The following is a 19,082-nucleotide window of genomic DNA, read 5'->3' on the forward strand; positions in this document are numbered from 1 at the left end:
GGATGGAGAGCAGGTGCCTGGGGCCAGCCGTTCTCCACAGGGCCCAGCAGGCAGCTGGCGTCCTAACCCCGCTGCCCACCTCCAAAATCTGCTTACACTCCATCATCCCTGAAGAAGCCAACAGCCCTCATACCCTCTGTATGTGCGCATATGCATGTGTTCACAGAGACGTGTGCACACACACACACTTTTATCTACAGAAGACCGAAAGTTTCTATTCCTAAGGCTTAAAAAAACTCAGTGTACTGAAGAGAAATTCAAAGGTGGTCCCCATCCTAGATCCCCACTTCTTTTGCTCATATGGACAGTGTCCTTGTAACCCTCTGAAAACCTACAAAAATGAAGAATCTTGCCACATCTACTGATTCCCTAATGTTAATTTTATCATAAATTGATGGAAACAATTTGATCCATTCTGTGACTTTCTTTGTATTTGGTCTCAGTGATTACATTTTCCAGAGAGGAAGGGTGGGGTTTTCCGGATGACAACACTGAGGTCTAGAAAGGCTCTTTGACATGCTCAAGGTCACCCAGCGGCCAAAGGACAACTGTTTTAATATAGATTTGTGTTCAGCGTAATACCTCGTCTGCTCAGCCTGGTTCTGTAGCCCATCCATCTTTCTGCCTCACTTTCAACTTCCTTAGTGCTGGGCATGAGTGGCCACCAGTGGGACCGGCGCATGCCTGCTGTTTCTGCCTCCCAGCACCCGCTCCTCATCCATGCTCATTCCAAGAGGTTCACCTCCCGTGTGACCCAGCCTGGCATATCAGCACATTCCACCCTCACCCCTGGCCACAGTGACTGGGTCAGAATAGGGCCACAGACCCCAACCACGCCAATGATTTTGCTGGGATTGTTGAGGCTCTTTCCAGCCCCTGGGGCAGCCAAACTGAGGAATCAAAGCCTGGTAGGGATCCTGGTTGGCACAGAGGAAGGGGGCTGAGGCGGAGAAGATACACCACCCAAGAGAGTGTCTGAGCCACGCTTCGATGGGCCTGGGCTTTCCCAGCACCCGGCCAGTCAGTTCCCTTTGCTGCTGGCACCAGCTGGAGCTGAGTTTTGCCTTCTGCAACAAAGAGGGCCTGGGCCACAGACGGTATCTCAAAACCCAATCCCATTCCCCAAGTGGAAAGTGTCCACCACTCCCCAAGGCGACTAGGGATGCCACCTTAAACTGCAATCCCCCCAACCACATTTAAATGAGTTCTGATTTTTAAATGCATTTACTGGAATAAAAAATGTGCTATATCATTTGCTTTATAATCCCTAAAGGGTGGTCCACTATAATGCAATTTCCATGTGCTAAATTTGAGTTTCCTTATAAAAGTAGATCTTTTATAATTTTTAAAAATTTTACTTTTAAAATTTGTCCCCAGTGAGCAGGACCTAGAGGCCACAATACTTTTAGGGGCCCACAAAAATGTTTTACTTTCTTTTAAAATCAGAAAAACAAGATCTTTAAAAGGAAGAAAGCATTTTAATATATAATAGCGATATTTTCATCTTTATACCAACGCAGTTGTAAAATATAATTTCTGACATTTTTTAATGGAGGAAGGGGCCCAGGAAGGCCAAAGCGCCTGGGGCCCCAAGCATCAGAACGCAGCTGCCAGTGAGCACGCCAGACCTGGTGAGGGCTCGACTCCTGCAGGCCCTCAAGCAGACGGACAGCAGAGGCACAGGTGCGAGGGGGCTACAGGTCAGCAGTGAGACTCAAGTTTGGGACTCAGACTCCTCCAAAGAGGACAGAAACATGGCCCTCACGCCCACCCACTCCACGGCGCTAGTGCCACGACTCACAGCAGCCCTGCTCGTGAACAGCTATGGGAAAACAGTAGCACCTCACACCCATGGGCACTATTTTATAGAAGGAGGAGTTCTAGCCCTAAATCCAGCCCCACCTGGCCCCCTGCCCAGAGCCCTGCCAGGGAGCCATGGCACCATGCACCCTCACCCACCCGCCCCACAGAGGCCCATACCCTGTGTGTCAGCGCAGCATACAGCAGGTAGCCTGCCTGGGTGTGGACAAGTCCCTTGGGCATCCCGGTGCTCCCAGAGGTGTATAGCATGAAGAGCATGTCCTCGCTGCCCATGCTCTCTGGGGTGCAAACAGCGTCCTCCTTGGCCATTTCCTGTAAGGGGGAAGACACAAACAGCCCCATCCAGGGCAGTTATCCCCTCCCCCTCCACTCAGCCTCCCTGAGAAGACCTCTCCCTCAGCGGCTGTAGGACTCAGCAGACCAGATTCAGAGTTCACCTTCTCTGGCCTGCCCTACTTCAATTCCAGATGTGAAAAAGACACAAAATAAAAGGATGGATCTAATCATTTCTGTTACATTAAGTGTTTCAGTACGTTTGTGGTCTTTGAATTCCATCTTCCCAACCAGGATGTAAGCCCATCAAAAACCACAGAGAACCCTGAGCACCTCTGCGGGACCCGGACTGAGAACCAAAATCTCACAAGACTCAGACCCAGTTAACCCAATAATAACCTCTCCTCCCCAAACTGCACAAAGCGAGGTAAACCCACCTGCTCGAGAGGGATGTCCAGGTCGCCCATGTGGACCTTGTTTTCCGTCCTGTGAGCCACCAGGACGTGCTGGACAGTTGGGCAGTACTTCACAGCTTCATCCACTATCTTCTTCAGCTCTACCACTCGTCCTCCCCGGATCCCCTGGTTGAAGGTGATAACCACCTTGCACTTGGCTAACAGAGAGACAAACACGGACATTTCTGGTGAGTTTCCTCCCCACTGTGACCCTCACAGCCCAGACTGACAGCCACACATTCCAGGCCTAAGAGTGTGATGGAGAAAGTCCAATCTTGAGTCAAAGAGTCAACAAAAAAGTGAGGGGTCTGCCTGCTATGCAATCTCTGTGCTCAGTGCACAAGCACCAGGCCTTTTCCCAGCTCTGAGGAAGAGCAGGAAGTGACTGGAGGTATGTTACTTTGAAGCTCAACTCTTTCAGACTTCCACCATTCCCTCCCACCTGCCCTGGGTGCTTTCCCAGGTGAGGTGCCATTACACTGCCCCCAGCCTCAGCCACCATAGTGGCAGAGCAACACCAAGATGTAGAGACCAAGACAACTGGGTAGCCAGAGACCAAGCCCCAACATGTCCTGTGCGGTCCTTGCCCTGTCCAGGGCCAAGAACCTTCACTGCCCAGAGAACAGAGATCACAGCCCCCATGGATGCAGGAGCTGCCAGCCCCCACCCTCATCTTCAGGGGAAGGCCCTCCAGGCTCCAGACCTGCTCTTCAACGACCCAGCTAGGCTCAGCCAGGGCCGGGGCAATGCTGGGAGACCCAAGCTTCCATTGCTAACCGATGGCGAGGCCCAGAGCAGGGAATCAGGTACAGACACAAACTGGGCCTCAGGACCACAGGCAAAGGAATGACCCTCCACACTGTGCCCCAATCTGGGATGACCTGGAGAGATCAAGGCTGCAGTGGGTTATTATACAGCTGGCCCCTAAGGAAGAGCCTGGAACAAATATTCAGTTGTAGTACTGACTGGCAAGGCCCCACACACATCCCTCAGACCTTTAATCACTCTGCACCAAGGGCTTCTTCTGGAGCCACAGGTAGAAGTGCTGGGGGATTACCCCAACCCCAGCAGCCCTCAACTGATGACTCTCAAGAGCTGGGGTGTAAGTATCCCAACTCCCTTGCCCCTTAGGGAGGTCATCCGGATGCATGTGGTCCCATCATCTTGCAGGGTTTCCCTGTGGGACTAAGCTCAAGGCACCCACTGTGGAAGCTGGTCTGGTTTGATTCCTCTTCCCAGCGCCCACAGTGCTTCCCAGCACCACCTCCCAAATGAACTGCCTACAATTGAACTCTCATCTCAGGGTCTGCCTCTGGGGAAGCCCTACTGAGGCACCAGTCTCCCTCCGCTTTTCAGTCTGAAAGTGCTTTCCAGCAACATACACACACTCTTTCTTCCTCCCAAGAGCCCTAGAGATGATGTGGCTTTGAGGGCTACCTGGGAATTCTCTAGCACAGGCCTTTGCAGTTGGATGACCCAGGAGGGTCATCAGGGGTCAGAGAGATACTCCAGACTGCCTGGAACACCAAGGGCAGTGTCATCTAGCTCTGCACACCAGGGGCCCCCAGCTGCACACCCTCTGCTCTTCAGGCCTTGGCAATCCGTCACACTGGGGAAACAAAGTCAGGCAGGCAGAGCCTGTCTGAGACCTTCTGGGCCTACATCCCTGGAGATGGATTTGGTCCAGGAAAGTTCCCTGTGAGAGAGGAAGGGAGATGATCCAGCAGGTAGAAGGGACTCTTTTCAAGGGGATGAAAGACTAAGACAGGTCAGGACCCCCAGGAGAACACAGTGGCCCCAGCCCATCCCGGGTGCTGGAATCCTCGCTGGTCCCCTGTGCCACATGCCTCACTCCTGGCACTCATTTGTCTGAGGCCTCTCCACCTGAGTAGTTCTCAAGTGCAGGAAGCTGTGCACACACCTGGCCCCTGAGAGGTGCTTGGGGCACACGTCTCACCCTGTGGCTCCCCGAGGGTGGCGGCACATACAGGGCAAGTGCACAACATCAGGGCACAGGCAGGAGCAGCCTGACGCTTTGTCTGAGAGATTTGATTTTACCTCCCTGGTTTTTGAGCAGGTATCAGCATCTGTATTAGTTTTCTATTGTTCCCACAGCTAATTACCACACACTTAGTGGCTTAGAACACCCATTTTTTAGCTTGCAGTTCTGTAGTCCAGGTGAGCTCAGTGGGGGTCTTTGCTTAAAGTCTCAAGGCCAAAATCAAGGTGTCAGGGGTCTGGGCTCTCATCTGGAGGCTCTCAGGGAGAATCTGCTGCCAGGCTATTCAGGGTGTTGGCAGAACTCAGTTCCATGTGACTGTAGGACTGACTTGCTGACTGTCAGCCAGGGACCATTCTCAGCCTCTAGAGCCACCTACATCCCCTGGCTCATGATCTCCTGTACCTTCAAAGCCAGCAGTGGCAGGTTAAGTCCTTCTCACTTTGAATCTCTCTGACCTCACCTTCTGCCACATGTCTTCTGCCTCCAGCCATAGAAGTTCTCTACTTTTAAGGGCTTATGTGATTAGATTGGGCGATTTTAAGGTCCATCACATCTGCAAGGCCCTTTTGCCATAAGGTAACATATTCACAGGTGCTGGGGGGTTAGAGCATGGACGTTCATGGGGGCCATTATTCTGTCCCTACAATGCCTCTCAGAGCCATTCTTCTGACCCAACCATCCCCACCATCCCTCTGTCTCTCTCCACTCCTCACACAGCCTCAAGTAAGAGGGAAAATAAAGGGAAGAGAATTGGTCAGAGCCTGGAGGCCAGGCTAGAGTACTGGAACTCTAGAATAGTACATACTAACTGAGGTGGCTGCCCGCTCATGGTGAGCCCCTGGTGGCCATGTTCACACTCCCACCCTCCCAGTGGCAGATTAAAGATAACTGCAAATTCTTTGACCGGGTCTCATCGAGAAATAGGGTCTAGGTCCCCTCTCCTTGAATTTGGAAAGGCCCCTGGCTGGTTTGACCAATGCAGTGTAGTGAAAATGATGCTATGTGTATTCTGTGCCTGGCCTTTAAGACAACTGGCAATTTCCACTTCCTTCCTGTTGGAGCCATGAGCCACCAAGTAACAAGTCCGACTATCTGAGGTTGCCATGCTGTGAGGAAGCCCAAGTTAGCCATGTGGAGAGGCCACGTGAGGAGAAAGAGATGCCTGGCCAGCCCCCAACCATTCAAGCCAACCCAGCTGATATCCCAGACATCATGGAATAGAAAATAGAATAGAAAAAACCATTCCCACTGTGCCCATCTGATTCCTTCCCCACAGAATCATGAAATATAATAAAATTTATTCTTTTATTATTTATATTGTTATATTTTATTATATTTACTTATATATTACATTATATTTATTATTATAAATTTATTATTGTTTTAAGCACTAAGTTTTGGAGTAGTTTGTTACGCAGCAGTAGATAACCAAAACGCACCCTCATTGAGGCAAGAGGAGACAGATCCTGTCCCAACAGTCTTGCCCCCAGGAACCTGACACCTGAATAGCTGGACATGAAGGCTGAAGGGTATTGGGGAAGAACTCTCTTAATGGCAAAGTTCTACAGAAAAGTTACAGGAGTTCCCCTACAGAGGCCTTGAGAGCTGACCTGACCCCTGTGGTCTGATGGCCTGGTTGTTTAGGATTCCTGAGGTTTGTGGTTCTGGGAGCTGCCCCAGCATCCAGCTACTAAATCTCCATATGCTAAATTCCCAGAGTCAACTGCTATTGCTTGTTTCAAAGAATCTTCACAGAAACACTTGGTAACTACAGCCACATCAGCAAGAGAGGAAAGGGGCAGCCTAGTGTAATGCTAAAAGCCATGAACTCTGTGGCAGGATGCCTGCATTCAAATCCTGGCTCTGTCACTAATAATGTGGCATTGGACAAGTCACTTAACATCTCTGTGTCTCAGTTGTCTTTAAAACTGTCTTTAAAAAATGAATATAACCTCCCAATGAAGAAAAGTCCAGGACCAGATGGCTTCACTAGTGAGTTCTACCAAACTTTTAAAGAGAAATTAAGATCAATCCTTTTCAAACTCTTCCCAAAAATTGCAGAGGAGGAAACACTTTCTAATTCATTCTATGAGGCCAGCATTACTCTGATACCAAAGTCAGACAAACACATCAAAAGAAAAGAAAACTACAGATCAATATCCCTTATGAACACTGATGCAAAAATCCCCATCAAAATGCTAACAAACTGTATCCAGCAGCATATTAACAGGATTATACATCATGACCAAGTGGGATTTATTCCTGGAATGCAAGGATGGTTCAACACACAAAAATCAATCAATGTAATACACCACATTAATAAAATGATGGATGAAAACCACATCTCAACTGATGCAGAAAAAGCATTTAACAAAATCCAACACGCTTTCATGATAAAACCACTTAATAAACTAGGAATAGAAGGGAACTTCCGGGGTCAGCCCCGTGGTGTAGCAGTTAAGTGTGTGTGCTCCGCTGCTGGTGGCCCAGGTTCGGATCCCGGGCGTGCACTGACGCACTGTCTGTCAGGCCGTGCTGTGGTGGCATCTCATATAAAGTGGAGGAAGATGGGCATGGATGTTAGCCGAGGGCCAGTCTTCCTCAGTGAAAAAAGGAGGATTCGCATGGATGTTAGCTCAGGGCTGATCTTCCTCATTAAAAAAAAAAAAAAGAAGAAGAAGAGAACTTCCTCTGATAAAAAGCATCTATGAAAACCCACAGATAACATCACACTCAATAGTGAAAGACTGAAAGTTTCCCCACTATGATCAGGAACAAGACAAGGGTGCCCATTTTCACTACTGCTATTCAACATTGTGATGGAAATTCTAACCAGAGGAAAGAAAGAACGAACAAAAGAAAGGACATCCAAATTAGAAAGGAAGAAGTAAAGTTATCTCTGTTCACAGATGACATGATCTTATATGTAGAAAATCCTAAGGAATCCACAGAAACTACTAAAGCTAATTATCAAATTCCACAAATTTGCAGGATACAAGATCAACACACAAAAGTCAGTTGTATTTCTATACACTAGCAATGAACAATCCACAAAAAAAAAATTAAGAAAACAATTCCATTTACAAAAGCTTCAAAAGAATAAAATACTTAGGAACAAATTTTACCAAGGAGGTGCAAGACTTGTACACTGGAAACTACAAAACACTGCTGAAAAAAATTAAAGCAGACATAAATAAATGAAAAGACATTCATGTTCATAGATTGGAAGACTTAATATTGTCAATATGGCAATACTCTCCAAATTGTTTTACAGATTCAACGCAATCCCTATCAAAATCCCAACAGCCTTTTTGCAGAAATGGAAAAGCTGATCCTAAAATTCATACGGAAATCCAAGAGACCCAGAATAGCCAAAACAATCTCACAAAAGGAGAACAAAGATGGAAGACTCAAGCTTCCTGATTTCAAAACTTACTAGAAAGCTAAAGTATCAAAACAGTTTGGTACTGCATAAGAACAGATGTATAGATCAGTATAATAGAATAGAGAATTCAGAAATAAGCCCTTGCCTATATGGTCAAATTATTTTTGACAAGGGTGCCAAGACCATTCAATGGGAGAAAGAACAGTCTTTTCAACAAATGGTGCTGGTACTACTGATATCCACAGGCCAAATAATGAAGGTGGGCCCTTACCTCACACCATATACAAAAATTAACTCATGGATCAAAGACCTAAATGTACCAGCTAAAACTATAAAACTCCTAGAAGAAAACATAGAGGCAAATCTTTATGACGTTGGATTTGACAATGGATTCTTAAAGAATACACCAAAAGCACAAGCAGCAAAAGAAAAAGAAATCAATTAACTGGACTTCATCAACAATTAAAAACTTTTCTGAATCAAAGGACACTATCGGGAGAGTGGAAAGACAACCGACAGAACAGGAGAGGATAATTGCAAATCATATGTCTGATAAAGGTCTAGCAACCAGAATATACAGAGAACTCTTACAACTCAACAACAAAAAGACAAACAACCAATTAAAAATTGGGCAAAGGGCTTAAGTAGACATTTCTCCAAAGAAGACATACAAATGGATAACAAGCACAGGAAAAGATGCTCAATTATATTCCCTCAACAAGCACAGGAAAATGCATATCAAAACCACACTAGGATACCACTTCATACCCACTAGGATGGCTACAGTTTTTAAATTTTTTTTTTGAAGAAAATAACAAGTGTTGATGAGGATTCAGAGAAATTGGAACTCTCATACGTCACTAGTGGGAATGTAAAACAGAGCAGCTCATTTGGAAAACAGTTTTGCAGTTCCTCAGTAAGTTAAACATAGAATTACCATATGTGCCAGCAATTCCACTCCTAGGTATATACCCAACAAATCGAAAGCAGGTGTTCTTGCACACAAACATTCATAGCAGCTCTAGTCACAACAGCCAAAAAGTGGAAACAAGTCAAATGTCCATCAACAGATGAATGGATAAACCAAATGTGGTATATCCATACAGTGAAATATTATTCAGCTATAAAAAGAAAAGAAGTACTGATACATGCTACAACATGGATGAACCTTGAAAGCATTAGGCTTAGTGAAAGAAGCTGAACACAAAAGGCCACATATTGTTTTGAGTTCATTTATATGAAATATCCAGAATAGGTAAATCATAGAGACAGAAAGCAGATTAGTGGTTGCCAGAGGCTGAGTGGAGGGGGAAATGGGGAACACCTGCTTAATGGGTATAAGAAGTCCGTTTGGGGTGATGGAAATGTTCTGGAATAGACCATTGTGATGATGATGGGCGCACAAGATTGTGAATGTACTTAATGCCACTACAGTATACACTTAAAAATGGTTACAATGGTAATAAAAGGGAGAGAGAAATAGTAAGAATACTATCTCATACAGTATTTATGAGGACTAAGTTAGTTAAATGAGATGACTTTTGCAAAGTGCTTAGAACAGTGCCGGACACATAGGACGTGCTACAGAGTTTAGAGAGAGAAAGAGAGAGAAGAAGCAGAAAGAGGGATAGCAGCACCAACACTTGAAAGTGGAGGGAGAAACACTGCAAGGGAGTGGAAAGGTTTCCTAGCCTTGTCTAAAGAGGGTGGTCAGCAGGGGGCTGAGAACTCCACCCTGTAGCTCTGTCCACTACCCAAAGCAAGTCCTACGAGACACAAAGAACTCCCAATGGCCCCCTTGGCACCCTCCTTGGGGAGCCAGGTCAGGAACTCTCTCTAGAATCTCACTGGAGCAGGGTTCAGACTGCACAGACATGGGGCACAACCCCAACATTGGGCCCTCTGACACCAGAAAAAGGAAGTATATTGTTCTGCACACTGTCCGGGAGACTCTGACCCACCTATGGAGAGAAAGTCTTCAAGATACCTCACAGGCCCCCAACCCTGACTCCAGGCCTCCGGAGATGGTCCCCATCACTCTTCACGAGGGAAAGCTTCCAGCTATTGACCCATGGGACTTTCCCTGTACCTCCCTAGGCTCATCTCACCCTACATGTTTCTTCCCTCCTCCACTGCAGCCATGCCAGCCTCCTGCAGGCCCTCACACACACTGTGCTCTTCCCACCACTCAGACAGCATCTAGGCTGTTCCCTCCACCTGGAATCTTCCCTCCCTTCTTCACCTGGTTAAATCCAACACACACATACTCAGATTTCAGCTCACAAAACATATGCTCATTCAGCCATTTGCCTGTCCCTGGTAGTGTCTGTCATTTGTCTGTGTGACTTTCTTTAATGTCTGTCTCCACTCTAAGTCCCTGATGGCCAGGCCCCAAGGGACATGGAGCAGGGGATTCCGGGTTCCTCCCTCCCTCCCCCTGCCCTCAAGCTCACCATCATTGATTCTCCCAGCCAAGGACTCCGCACTGAAGCCAGCAAAGACAACTGTGTGGACGGCTCCGATCCTGGCACAGGCCAGCATTGCAGCCACAGCTAGTGGGGACACAGGCATATAAATGGCCACACGGTCCCCTCGACAGACTCCATGCCTCTTCAGCGTGTTGGCCAGGCGGCATGTGGTCTCCAGCAGTTCCCTGCCGCACAGAGAAGAGAAGGCTATCAGAGACCGGGGAGAGCCAAAACGCAGACTAATTGGGGGTGGAATAATTCTGCAAACTGCAAGTACTGTGCACCTAGCCAGTGCCTGGAGGACAGCAGGCACTCAAATACTTATTGCATGGAAAGTTCTTATCCAGTAAACAGTGTTTTTAACTTTGTAGATTGGTATTGACAGAGATTCACTGCCACACTGCCGAGGTAAAATGGCTGTCCATGCATCCATCTAGAGCAGGACTTCTCAGAGACCAGTGTCCACAGCCTAGATGGTCATATCCCTGAGACTTCTGAAAACATTCGCCTCCGAAAGAAGGATCTCATAAGTAAGACATTTAGCGAGGTAGTAAGGCCCCAATTTTCTGAATCAGCACTGGCAGTGGCACCAAGCCAGGCTCCTGCCAGGCCGGGACCAGGACTCAGGCAACAGACCCAACGCTGCGAAGCCACAGTGGATCGCGAGGGGAGGTGGTGCAGGACAGCCACCCTCCCTGCAGCGCTAGGGCAGGGCTGGCGGTAGTGAGAGCACCCCACTTCTCTCTGTGCTGGACGCTGAAGCGGCAGGTGGGATGGAGATGGACAGGACACTAGCACGGCCACCAGGCACGCACCGACCCACTACTCCCGCATCCACGCGACCCTTCCCGCTCTCCCTGGAGTCGCGAGGTTTGCCCGCCAATCAGAGCCCCACATCTCCCTGAACAAGCTGATTGGCTTAGAGGTTGGCACGCGACCAAATACTGCCCAACCGGAGCCAACAACAGTCCTCTCCGGAAAACCTGAAGTCCGCGGGAGCTGGCCCTGGTCTGGATGGGCCGGAAGTGGAGAAAAGCAGCCCAAGAGCGGCTGGGCGCTGGTTCAGCGTTGTTCTAGCACCTGATCCTGCCGAACGTGGACTTTGCAGATAACTCTCTTCCCATTTTTGCTGTACATGGTTTGATTTTAATTTATTATTTAATAAAAAGAACAAAGAAGGACAGAATAAGGCGAAACCTCCCTCTGGTTGGCGCAGGCCGCACCCTGCCCTCTGCATGCTCGTCTGCGGGCCGGAGATCAGACTCCTTCGAGCTCCGTAGGGCGCTTACGAGCGTGTTTGCATGGTTTCCCTGTGTGCAAAGGGTCGTCAAGGAAAGGGCTCCGGAGAAAAGCAGAGCTCAACAAGAGGCCGCCCGGGAAACCGCAACGGAATGAAAATGAACGGTCCCCATCGCAGGCAGGGATCTCAACGGGGCCTTTGTTACTTCCCAAAGCCATCGTGCAAGGAGACCAGATGAGAACCAGATCACAAGTCCAGCCTGCTCTTCGCTGGCCACTGGCGACTCCTGCCCAGGCTGGCTCCAGCGCGCCTCTTCTGCAGAATTTCATCTTTTCTCTGTAAAGCTTTAAGAAGAAGGACAAAGGCGCCATTCAGTGGTACCCCACCCACCCCTCGGCTAAGTTTATGATGAAAGAAAGAGCACCCCCCTCGACAGCCCTCAACACCAAACTCCACAGAATCCAGGGCCCAGAGACACTCCTACTACTCCAGAGGAGGTGGCTGGGATGGCCTCTGAAGAGGCAGCTACGGTCAGTAATGCGGAAGAGTAACTCGGGTCCAGCGCAGGCGTCATTTTCATAGTTCTAAGGACTTAACGCCTCAGGGCAGTGCTCTAGGAGATAGAGGCTTGAGTGTGTGTCACACATCAATGGTGATGAAATTCAGTCCTTATTCTGCGGACCAAAGGCAGCAGTTTAAAGTCAAAACAAATGTGAACTGTCCAGAGAGGCCTGGGTTAGCTTTCTGCAGTAGCTGCATAGGCATGGAAGCTTACCTTTCTCAGCTGCCACGTGATCACCAGAGAAATAGCAGGCGCCATCCACCTTGTGTCATAAGTATTAACGAGAAGCGTCACCCACCCAGGACCCTGCCAAACATTCAGTAGGTATTATCTTTCCCATCAGATGTCTTTATTTGAAATCATTTTCTAAAATGACTAAAACCAGCTAACTCACTTTGGTGAATTCCTAAGATGTTAAACATTCTGTTTTAGGCACCATGGGGGTGAATGGGGCATTAGACAAAGAAAATGAGAGGGAGTATCCTCCAGGAGCACAGGTCTGACTGCGGAAATGAAGGCACATGCATGAGAGTGTGAAGGGCATTATCACCTCAGCTTCAGTGGTACAACTGTTGAGGGCAGCAGGGAGAGCATTCTGGAAAGGTTGACTGCAGGGAAGAGGAACAAGCCAGCAAATGAGAAAGGAATGAGTTAATTGTACCTACAGAGTCAGAAGTCACCCAGCTGTCAGAGCTGGGCAGTTGACCTATAGCCCTGGGGGAGTGTCTGGAGACCAAGCCAAGGTAGCCCATATATTGTTCCCTGGAGGACTGAGGGGCCTCGACATGTACACCCCAGGTGGAACTAGGTCAGGTGGGTCCCACACTCTTGCTGCCTCATCCAGAGAAATTTCTGATAAAGAATTTGATCCAGGTAAATCTCTGAGCTCACTCCCCTTCCTATCCGCTCTGCCAAGGCCATAGACCTCAAGGTCGACGGGATCCTTGAAGGTCAGACACTGCAGCCTCCCTGGCTGCCACAATCTTAATCACAGCAGTCCAGCCTCTGCTTAAACATCACACTGCTGGAAGTTACCACCTCACAGGGCTGCTTCTATCTTTGTCACTTTAGAAGAGAAACAGTCTTCCTAAAATTGGACCAAGATTTGTAGCTGTTTAAATTCCACCCCTTGGTCCTACCTCCGCCCTTTAAAGCTGCCCAAAATAAATCTAATTTGTCATTCGATGACAGCTCTTCAAATTCCTCAATACTCCGCCCCCCCCACTGCCCCGTAAGCCCTTTCCACTCCCAGGTTCTCTTGTCCAGCCCTCCAGGACCCCACTCACATTCTCTAGACACCTCCAGGTTACCAAATGACCCCCACATTCCCATGGTGTCTGCCCAGAGCAGAATATGGGTACACCCAGACCCTTGACTTTAACTCTATATTTAACCCTGTAAATTAAGAGCACATTGATTTTTTAATACCTGATACACGTGGCTCAAATTCAACATGAGGTCACCAACTGCACACACACACACACACACCCCCCCCCCCAGTACACAGAACAGCTGCTCTTTAACCAGGGCTTTCCCATATTATGGTTAGGGAATTTTTTTTTTTTTAAAGCAGACTTTCCATTTGTCCCTATTTAAGTCTATCTCAGTTTCTCCTCATCTTTCCAGCTAACCCATTATTTCTTAAGCTTAGATTATTCATTTTAAACTTTTGCTTTTCATTAGCAATCACCTCCAGACTTCTACCAATGGAAAAAATGGTCAGCAAACCTAAGTCTTCAAATCACTGAAAAATAAATGTTATTCAAGTGATCCTCTTATTCCAAGTACTCAAAAAGTGTTCAAAAGCATGTTCTTGGATATTCATGACTTCTCAAAGACTTCCACAAACCGAAATGCTACTGTTTCTGTGTCAAAAAGATAATGCAGCCATTTGGTGACTGGTGCTTTGGGCTGTCGCTGCAGGAAACACTGGCTTCCTCCTTGCCTGTGGGATCTTTCCAAGGGACAGTGACATGTAGCTTTCTGAGAAATAACCTCACTAAAATGAGTTAGAGTTACATTTTCAAGTGCAAAGAGAAATATAACATCTGTTATTCAGGTACTGAGCAAACACCTAAGTTTGTCTGCAGTGTAGACTCCTCAGGACCCAACCCTTCAGTGTAGACATATGCAAATAACGTACACAAATACATAAATTTGGCCTTGTGTTCATGGTGCTTAACACCACTAAAATGCTAACTGGCCTTGGAGGAAGGAAGGAGACCTTCTATAGCCAACTCTTAGACATCAACTGGGAATAACGTTTATCCAATGCTCAAGACAGATCTGACCACAAGTATTTGTAACCAACATGACACCTGCCCAAACTCAGACAGTATAAAGACCCCCTGATCGAGCTCAGTCCAACACAGGACACAGCTGGAAACAGAGTTCAGAAGAAAAAACAGGAAGAAATACACTCATATTTGTTTATTTATCTATCTTCCAATCAAGGCTGTTTTTTCATGGTTTCTATTTGAAAGTATCTTTCCCTCCTAGCTATTTCTCAATGACAGCCCAGGGAAATAAGATAAACCATGTGTGTGTGTTGTTGTATTTAAGACATAAACAAATTGGGAAAGCATGATTTGCTCACTTCCTACAATTACTCTAGCTCTTAGTGTTCATTAAATAAACACTAGCTGACAGACTGACCTTCTTCACTGTCCGTCTGCCCCACTGAGCACAAGCTCTCCTCGGGCAGGGATTGGGGGGTTTACTGCTTTCTTCCCAGCGCCTGGAGCTGAGCCCAGCTCGGAGAAGGTGCTCCATAAATATCTGTTGAATGAATGGGAACAGTAGGGAGTGAAACAAGAAGAGCCCTGGCAGGCGCAGGGTGTCCACTCTGCAGATGCCTTCCATCTTCCTCGAGAGAGGGCGAGGCTGCCATCACCTCAGCGTCACAGTGGCAGGAAAATGTCCTGCCCTTTGAGAGGCAAATGCGAAGGACCATCCCCACTGATACCAACCCCTAGCTACTTTTCTCTTCAGTTTCTTCTGCCAATTAGGGAAGTAGAGCCAGGTAATCGTGTTGATGTGCGAATGTTAAGGCCCATGACAGACACAAAGATTTCAGAGTCACTGCCCTCCTCCAGGCCCGGGTGCTGCCAGGGGAGTGTCTGCTCCATGGTCCAGATGCAGAACATGAAAGGACACCCATCTGTCCAGGGTACACTGTCTCTAGAACTTGATATTCTCTTCTGCAAGCCATTCTGGGAGACAGAGGTAGTGAGAGAAGAAAGGATCAGCTTTAGGAAAGTGGAACATAACAAGAGGGACCCCTTCTTGCACAGGGAGAGTGTGGAGGGCCGGGCAGGGCACGTGGATGGCTCATGAATCATGTCTCAAAACCAGGCCTAGGGATGAACTCCTTCTCTCCAGGCAGACTCCTCTGACCCAGACATTACTGCACCCACTAAATCTGATTTAATGGTGATGAAATTTGCTCACTCTGCTACTTTCTGCCACTGAGAGAACAGAACCCAGTAAATCAGCTGAACGAGCTCATAAACCGAGGATGAAATGCCTCACACATCGTTATGTGATTTTGTGACCATGACCTTTAGCAAAGAGGAGCTGCCGTGAAATATACAGCAGTAGGCACACTTAAACAAGAAAAACTCCCAAAGCTGCTGTTTGCCAAGGAAGGCCCCAGGCACACTTAGGGTTTGCAGGAGATAAGGTGAATTGCCACTGGTGACACCAGGTCAACCCTTGAACTTGGGATCACAAAAGCTGCATTTTCCTAAATTTCTTACAGAAGTATATTCTCCTTGAGACTTCGCTATACTCTGAGGAAAATACTGGATTTGGAGGGATTTTCTCTCAGGAGAGTGTCTCATTGGAGGCCAAACATCTGTTCAGAGGGACGGTGTTCCACCCCAGGTCCATACACCCCTGGGGCCTTGATTATCTCATCTATAGAATGGCCTAATAATAGGACCTGCTACCAAGGTAATTGTGAGGACTGACATGGTCTGTGTGTTTGTGTCCCCTCCACACTCACATGTGAAAATCCTAACCCCCAAAGGTGATGGCATCAGGAGGGGGGCCTTTGGGAGGTGCTTAGGTCATGTGGGGGGAGCCCTCATGAAAGGGATTAGTGCCCTTATAAAAGTGACCCCACAGAGCTCCCTCGCCCCTTTCGCATGTGAGGACATACGGACAAGGCACTGGCTATGACCCAGGAGGAGGGCCCACACCAGAATGCAACTGTGCTGGCGCCCTGATCTTGGACTTCCAGCCTCCACAACTGTGAGGAATAAGTATGTGTTATTTATAAGCCACCCAGTGTGTGGTGTTTTGTTATAGCAGCTGGAACAGACTTAAGACAAGGACCAAATATGAAGTCCCAGGCACATACAAAGACACCCTACAAGCAGTAGCTATAATTATTGCAGGAAATGATAGAAAAAGAAAATTAGTGAAAATTGGCGGTTCCTTAATATAAGTTTGGCATCTCAGGGCCTCTTCCTAGGAGGGAGAATGAAAATGCCAGTCTGCGTTCATGTAAGTCTCAGGTGTCCATGCATTGGCTCGGGGATGAGACTCACAGGGTATGCAAATGCCTCGCAGGAAGCCCTTGCCTGCACAGCCCATCTGCTCTGTGTCCCGCGGCGGGTGCTGGCGGGAAATCCTCGCTTTGGGGTCAGGGGTGGATTTGAGAAGGATGCATCATCCACAGCCTGGGCTGCTACCAGCCTGCAGGGTCCAGCCACCTGGCCCCTGGCCTGTGGTTCCAAGAGGCTGCAGGAAGGCAGGCCCACCCCACATACTCTGCACACCCCACCTGGCTGTCACCCACTATGTCACCCTCCATCTCCACCAGCCCTCCCAACTTCTCCAGCCACACTTGCTGCCCAATGTGAGCTCCTCAGGCCAGCCACAGCCACCTTCAGAGCCACTGTCACCTACCTCGTCAGCATCAAGGGGCTGGTTACTTCCCCAGCCCCCATGTATTACTATCCAGAATGCCCTCCTCCTTCCTCCCTACCCCTATTCACGTTTCCCTCCTATGGAAGGACGACAGTAACAGCGATTCAGCAAATGTCCTGTGCCCAGGCCTGCTCTGAATCCTTCAGCACCACTTAACTCTCGAAATATCTGGGGCTATGAGCTATCATCACCCCCCACCCCCATTTTCCAAATGAGGAAACTGAAGCACAGAAAAGTTAAGTGACTTCTCAAGATTGTTCAACTGAAAGGGTCAGGGCAGGATTCGAACCCAGGCCTGGCTCCAAGGGTCTTGCTCTTAACCAGTTCTCATAACCCTCAGCATCAGAACAACTCGCTTTCCATTGCACAGGTTCCCAAACTGCATGATTTTTGCCATCTGCCAACTCTATTGTTTTTTATGTAACACTTTGGGGGGTTGGCCTATTTTTTTAATGTCAATTTATTTTCAGAATAAACTGAGGGCTCTGGACCTGAGCCGGACCCTGTTCAAAAGGGAAATTAGCAAGACAAGTGTTAAAAGTTTCTGATAATCGGGATGGAGGAGAACAGGGAGGGAGGGGGGCTTTTCCTTCATCATTCGGTTTTTGGCTCCACACTCAGGACTTCCTGCCCCAGGGTCCATCTCCCTAGGCATGTCCAGGTCAAACCCCACATCCTGAGCATTTCTCTCTCATTCTGACACAGCCCAGCCTGCGGCCGGCCTCTAGACAAGCCCTCATAGAATGGAAGTAACGGTCAGACTTGAGAAAAGCTCTGTCCTCTTCCCTAATTAACGCCTTGGACCTCAGCACTTGGCCTTCAGCCTGAATCTTGTCTCCGGAAAAGAAGTTCTTTCCTTTCCAGACCCAAAGCCCAGCTCGCGTCATTGAGGCAGCCAGGAGCCAGCGCACCAAGAACCCCAGAGGCTCCTGCAGGCTGGCAGCCCTGGGCGAGAGTGCACTGGTGACTCCAGTCCTGGAAACCAGCCCTGAAAACAGCTGGTGCCCTGGCAGGACATTCACCCGCTGGCCGGACAGACTTGTTTACCTCCCAGGGAAAACCACAGAAGTGATGTCCTTTCCCTGGCAGAATTTGGAAGAAGATGGATTTAACCTTCTAAAAACAATCACTTTCCCGTGTGGTTAAAAAAAAAAAAGCCACAGGATGTCTTTCAGGTCCCACTCCAGGTTTATATGCCCACATGTCATCTGGCAGGTCTCTGTGCATTGCTCCACGCAAGTCCATGGGGCTGCAATAGCTACAACAAAACACAGGTGGGCGAGGTCACCCAGGAAGTTTCAGATGAGACACGAGGTGGGGGCTGCCCTATTTCTCAGCACATTCCAAATTAACACCTGGAGGAAAGTAAGCAGGGAGACACAGCCACACCGGGGGGAATTCAGAGGGTACAAGAAATTGGGGCAACTGCCTCGGCCGAGATTGCTTTCCTGGCCTCTTGGTAGCAGCTCGAGAAACACGAAACTGCTGAGAAGAACCGGAGGTACATGGAGCCAATGCTGTGCCAGCAAATGTTTAACAACTAGTTTTCTCAGGGAAAACAGCCAATTGTCGTGGTGTCAGCACTCCCACCAAGCTCGGTTTGCAGCTACCAGCATGGCTTTCTGAATAACTGAGCAAGGAGCTGGAGGAGGAGCCCTGTGACACCAGACCCGACCCGGGGCCTTCAGCACCCCAGAAGCAGCCTGTGACCCCCCCATTGAGGCTGTCCTTAAAGGCCACTTCAATTAATTGTTTCCTTCATAAAAACAATAATTCTTGACTAATTATTTAATTCATTTTATTTAATAATCATTCATTTAATAAATAAATAATTGCTAATAAAAATTAAAGTTGTTCACTTGGAAGGAAGGGGAGGAGCACATGCACACCTCTCTTATTACACTCCCAGTTGCCTCCTCCTCCAGGCCACAGGCCCCTGAC

General features: G+C 48.2%; 1 protein-coding gene across 1 annotated transcript in view; it reads right to left on the reverse strand.

The window, feature by feature from the left end:
• ACSS1 (acyl-CoA synthetase short chain family member 1) overlaps positions 1-19,082 on the reverse strand; it is a 54,098-nt gene that overhangs the window by 16,727 nt on the left and 18,289 nt on the right. Inside the window, exons 3-5 of the mRNA XM_004441954.3 lie at positions 10,390-10,589; positions 2,532-2,707; positions 1,981-2,133 (exon numbers count right to left, since the gene is read on the reverse strand). Coding sequence (XP_004442011.2) covers positions 1,981-2,133; positions 2,532-2,707; positions 10,390-10,589 — 529 coding nt within the window. The remainder of the gene's footprint in view (positions 1-1,980; positions 2,134-2,531; positions 2,708-10,389; positions 10,590-19,082) is intronic.

The sequence above is a fragment of the Ceratotherium simum genome, chromosome 21 (genome assembly GCF_057802395.1).
Source record: "Ceratotherium simum simum isolate JZ-2026a chromosome 21, ASM5780239v1, whole genome shotgun sequence".
Classification (NCBI taxonomy): Eukaryota; Metazoa; Chordata; class Mammalia; order Perissodactyla; family Rhinocerotidae; genus Ceratotherium; species Ceratotherium simum.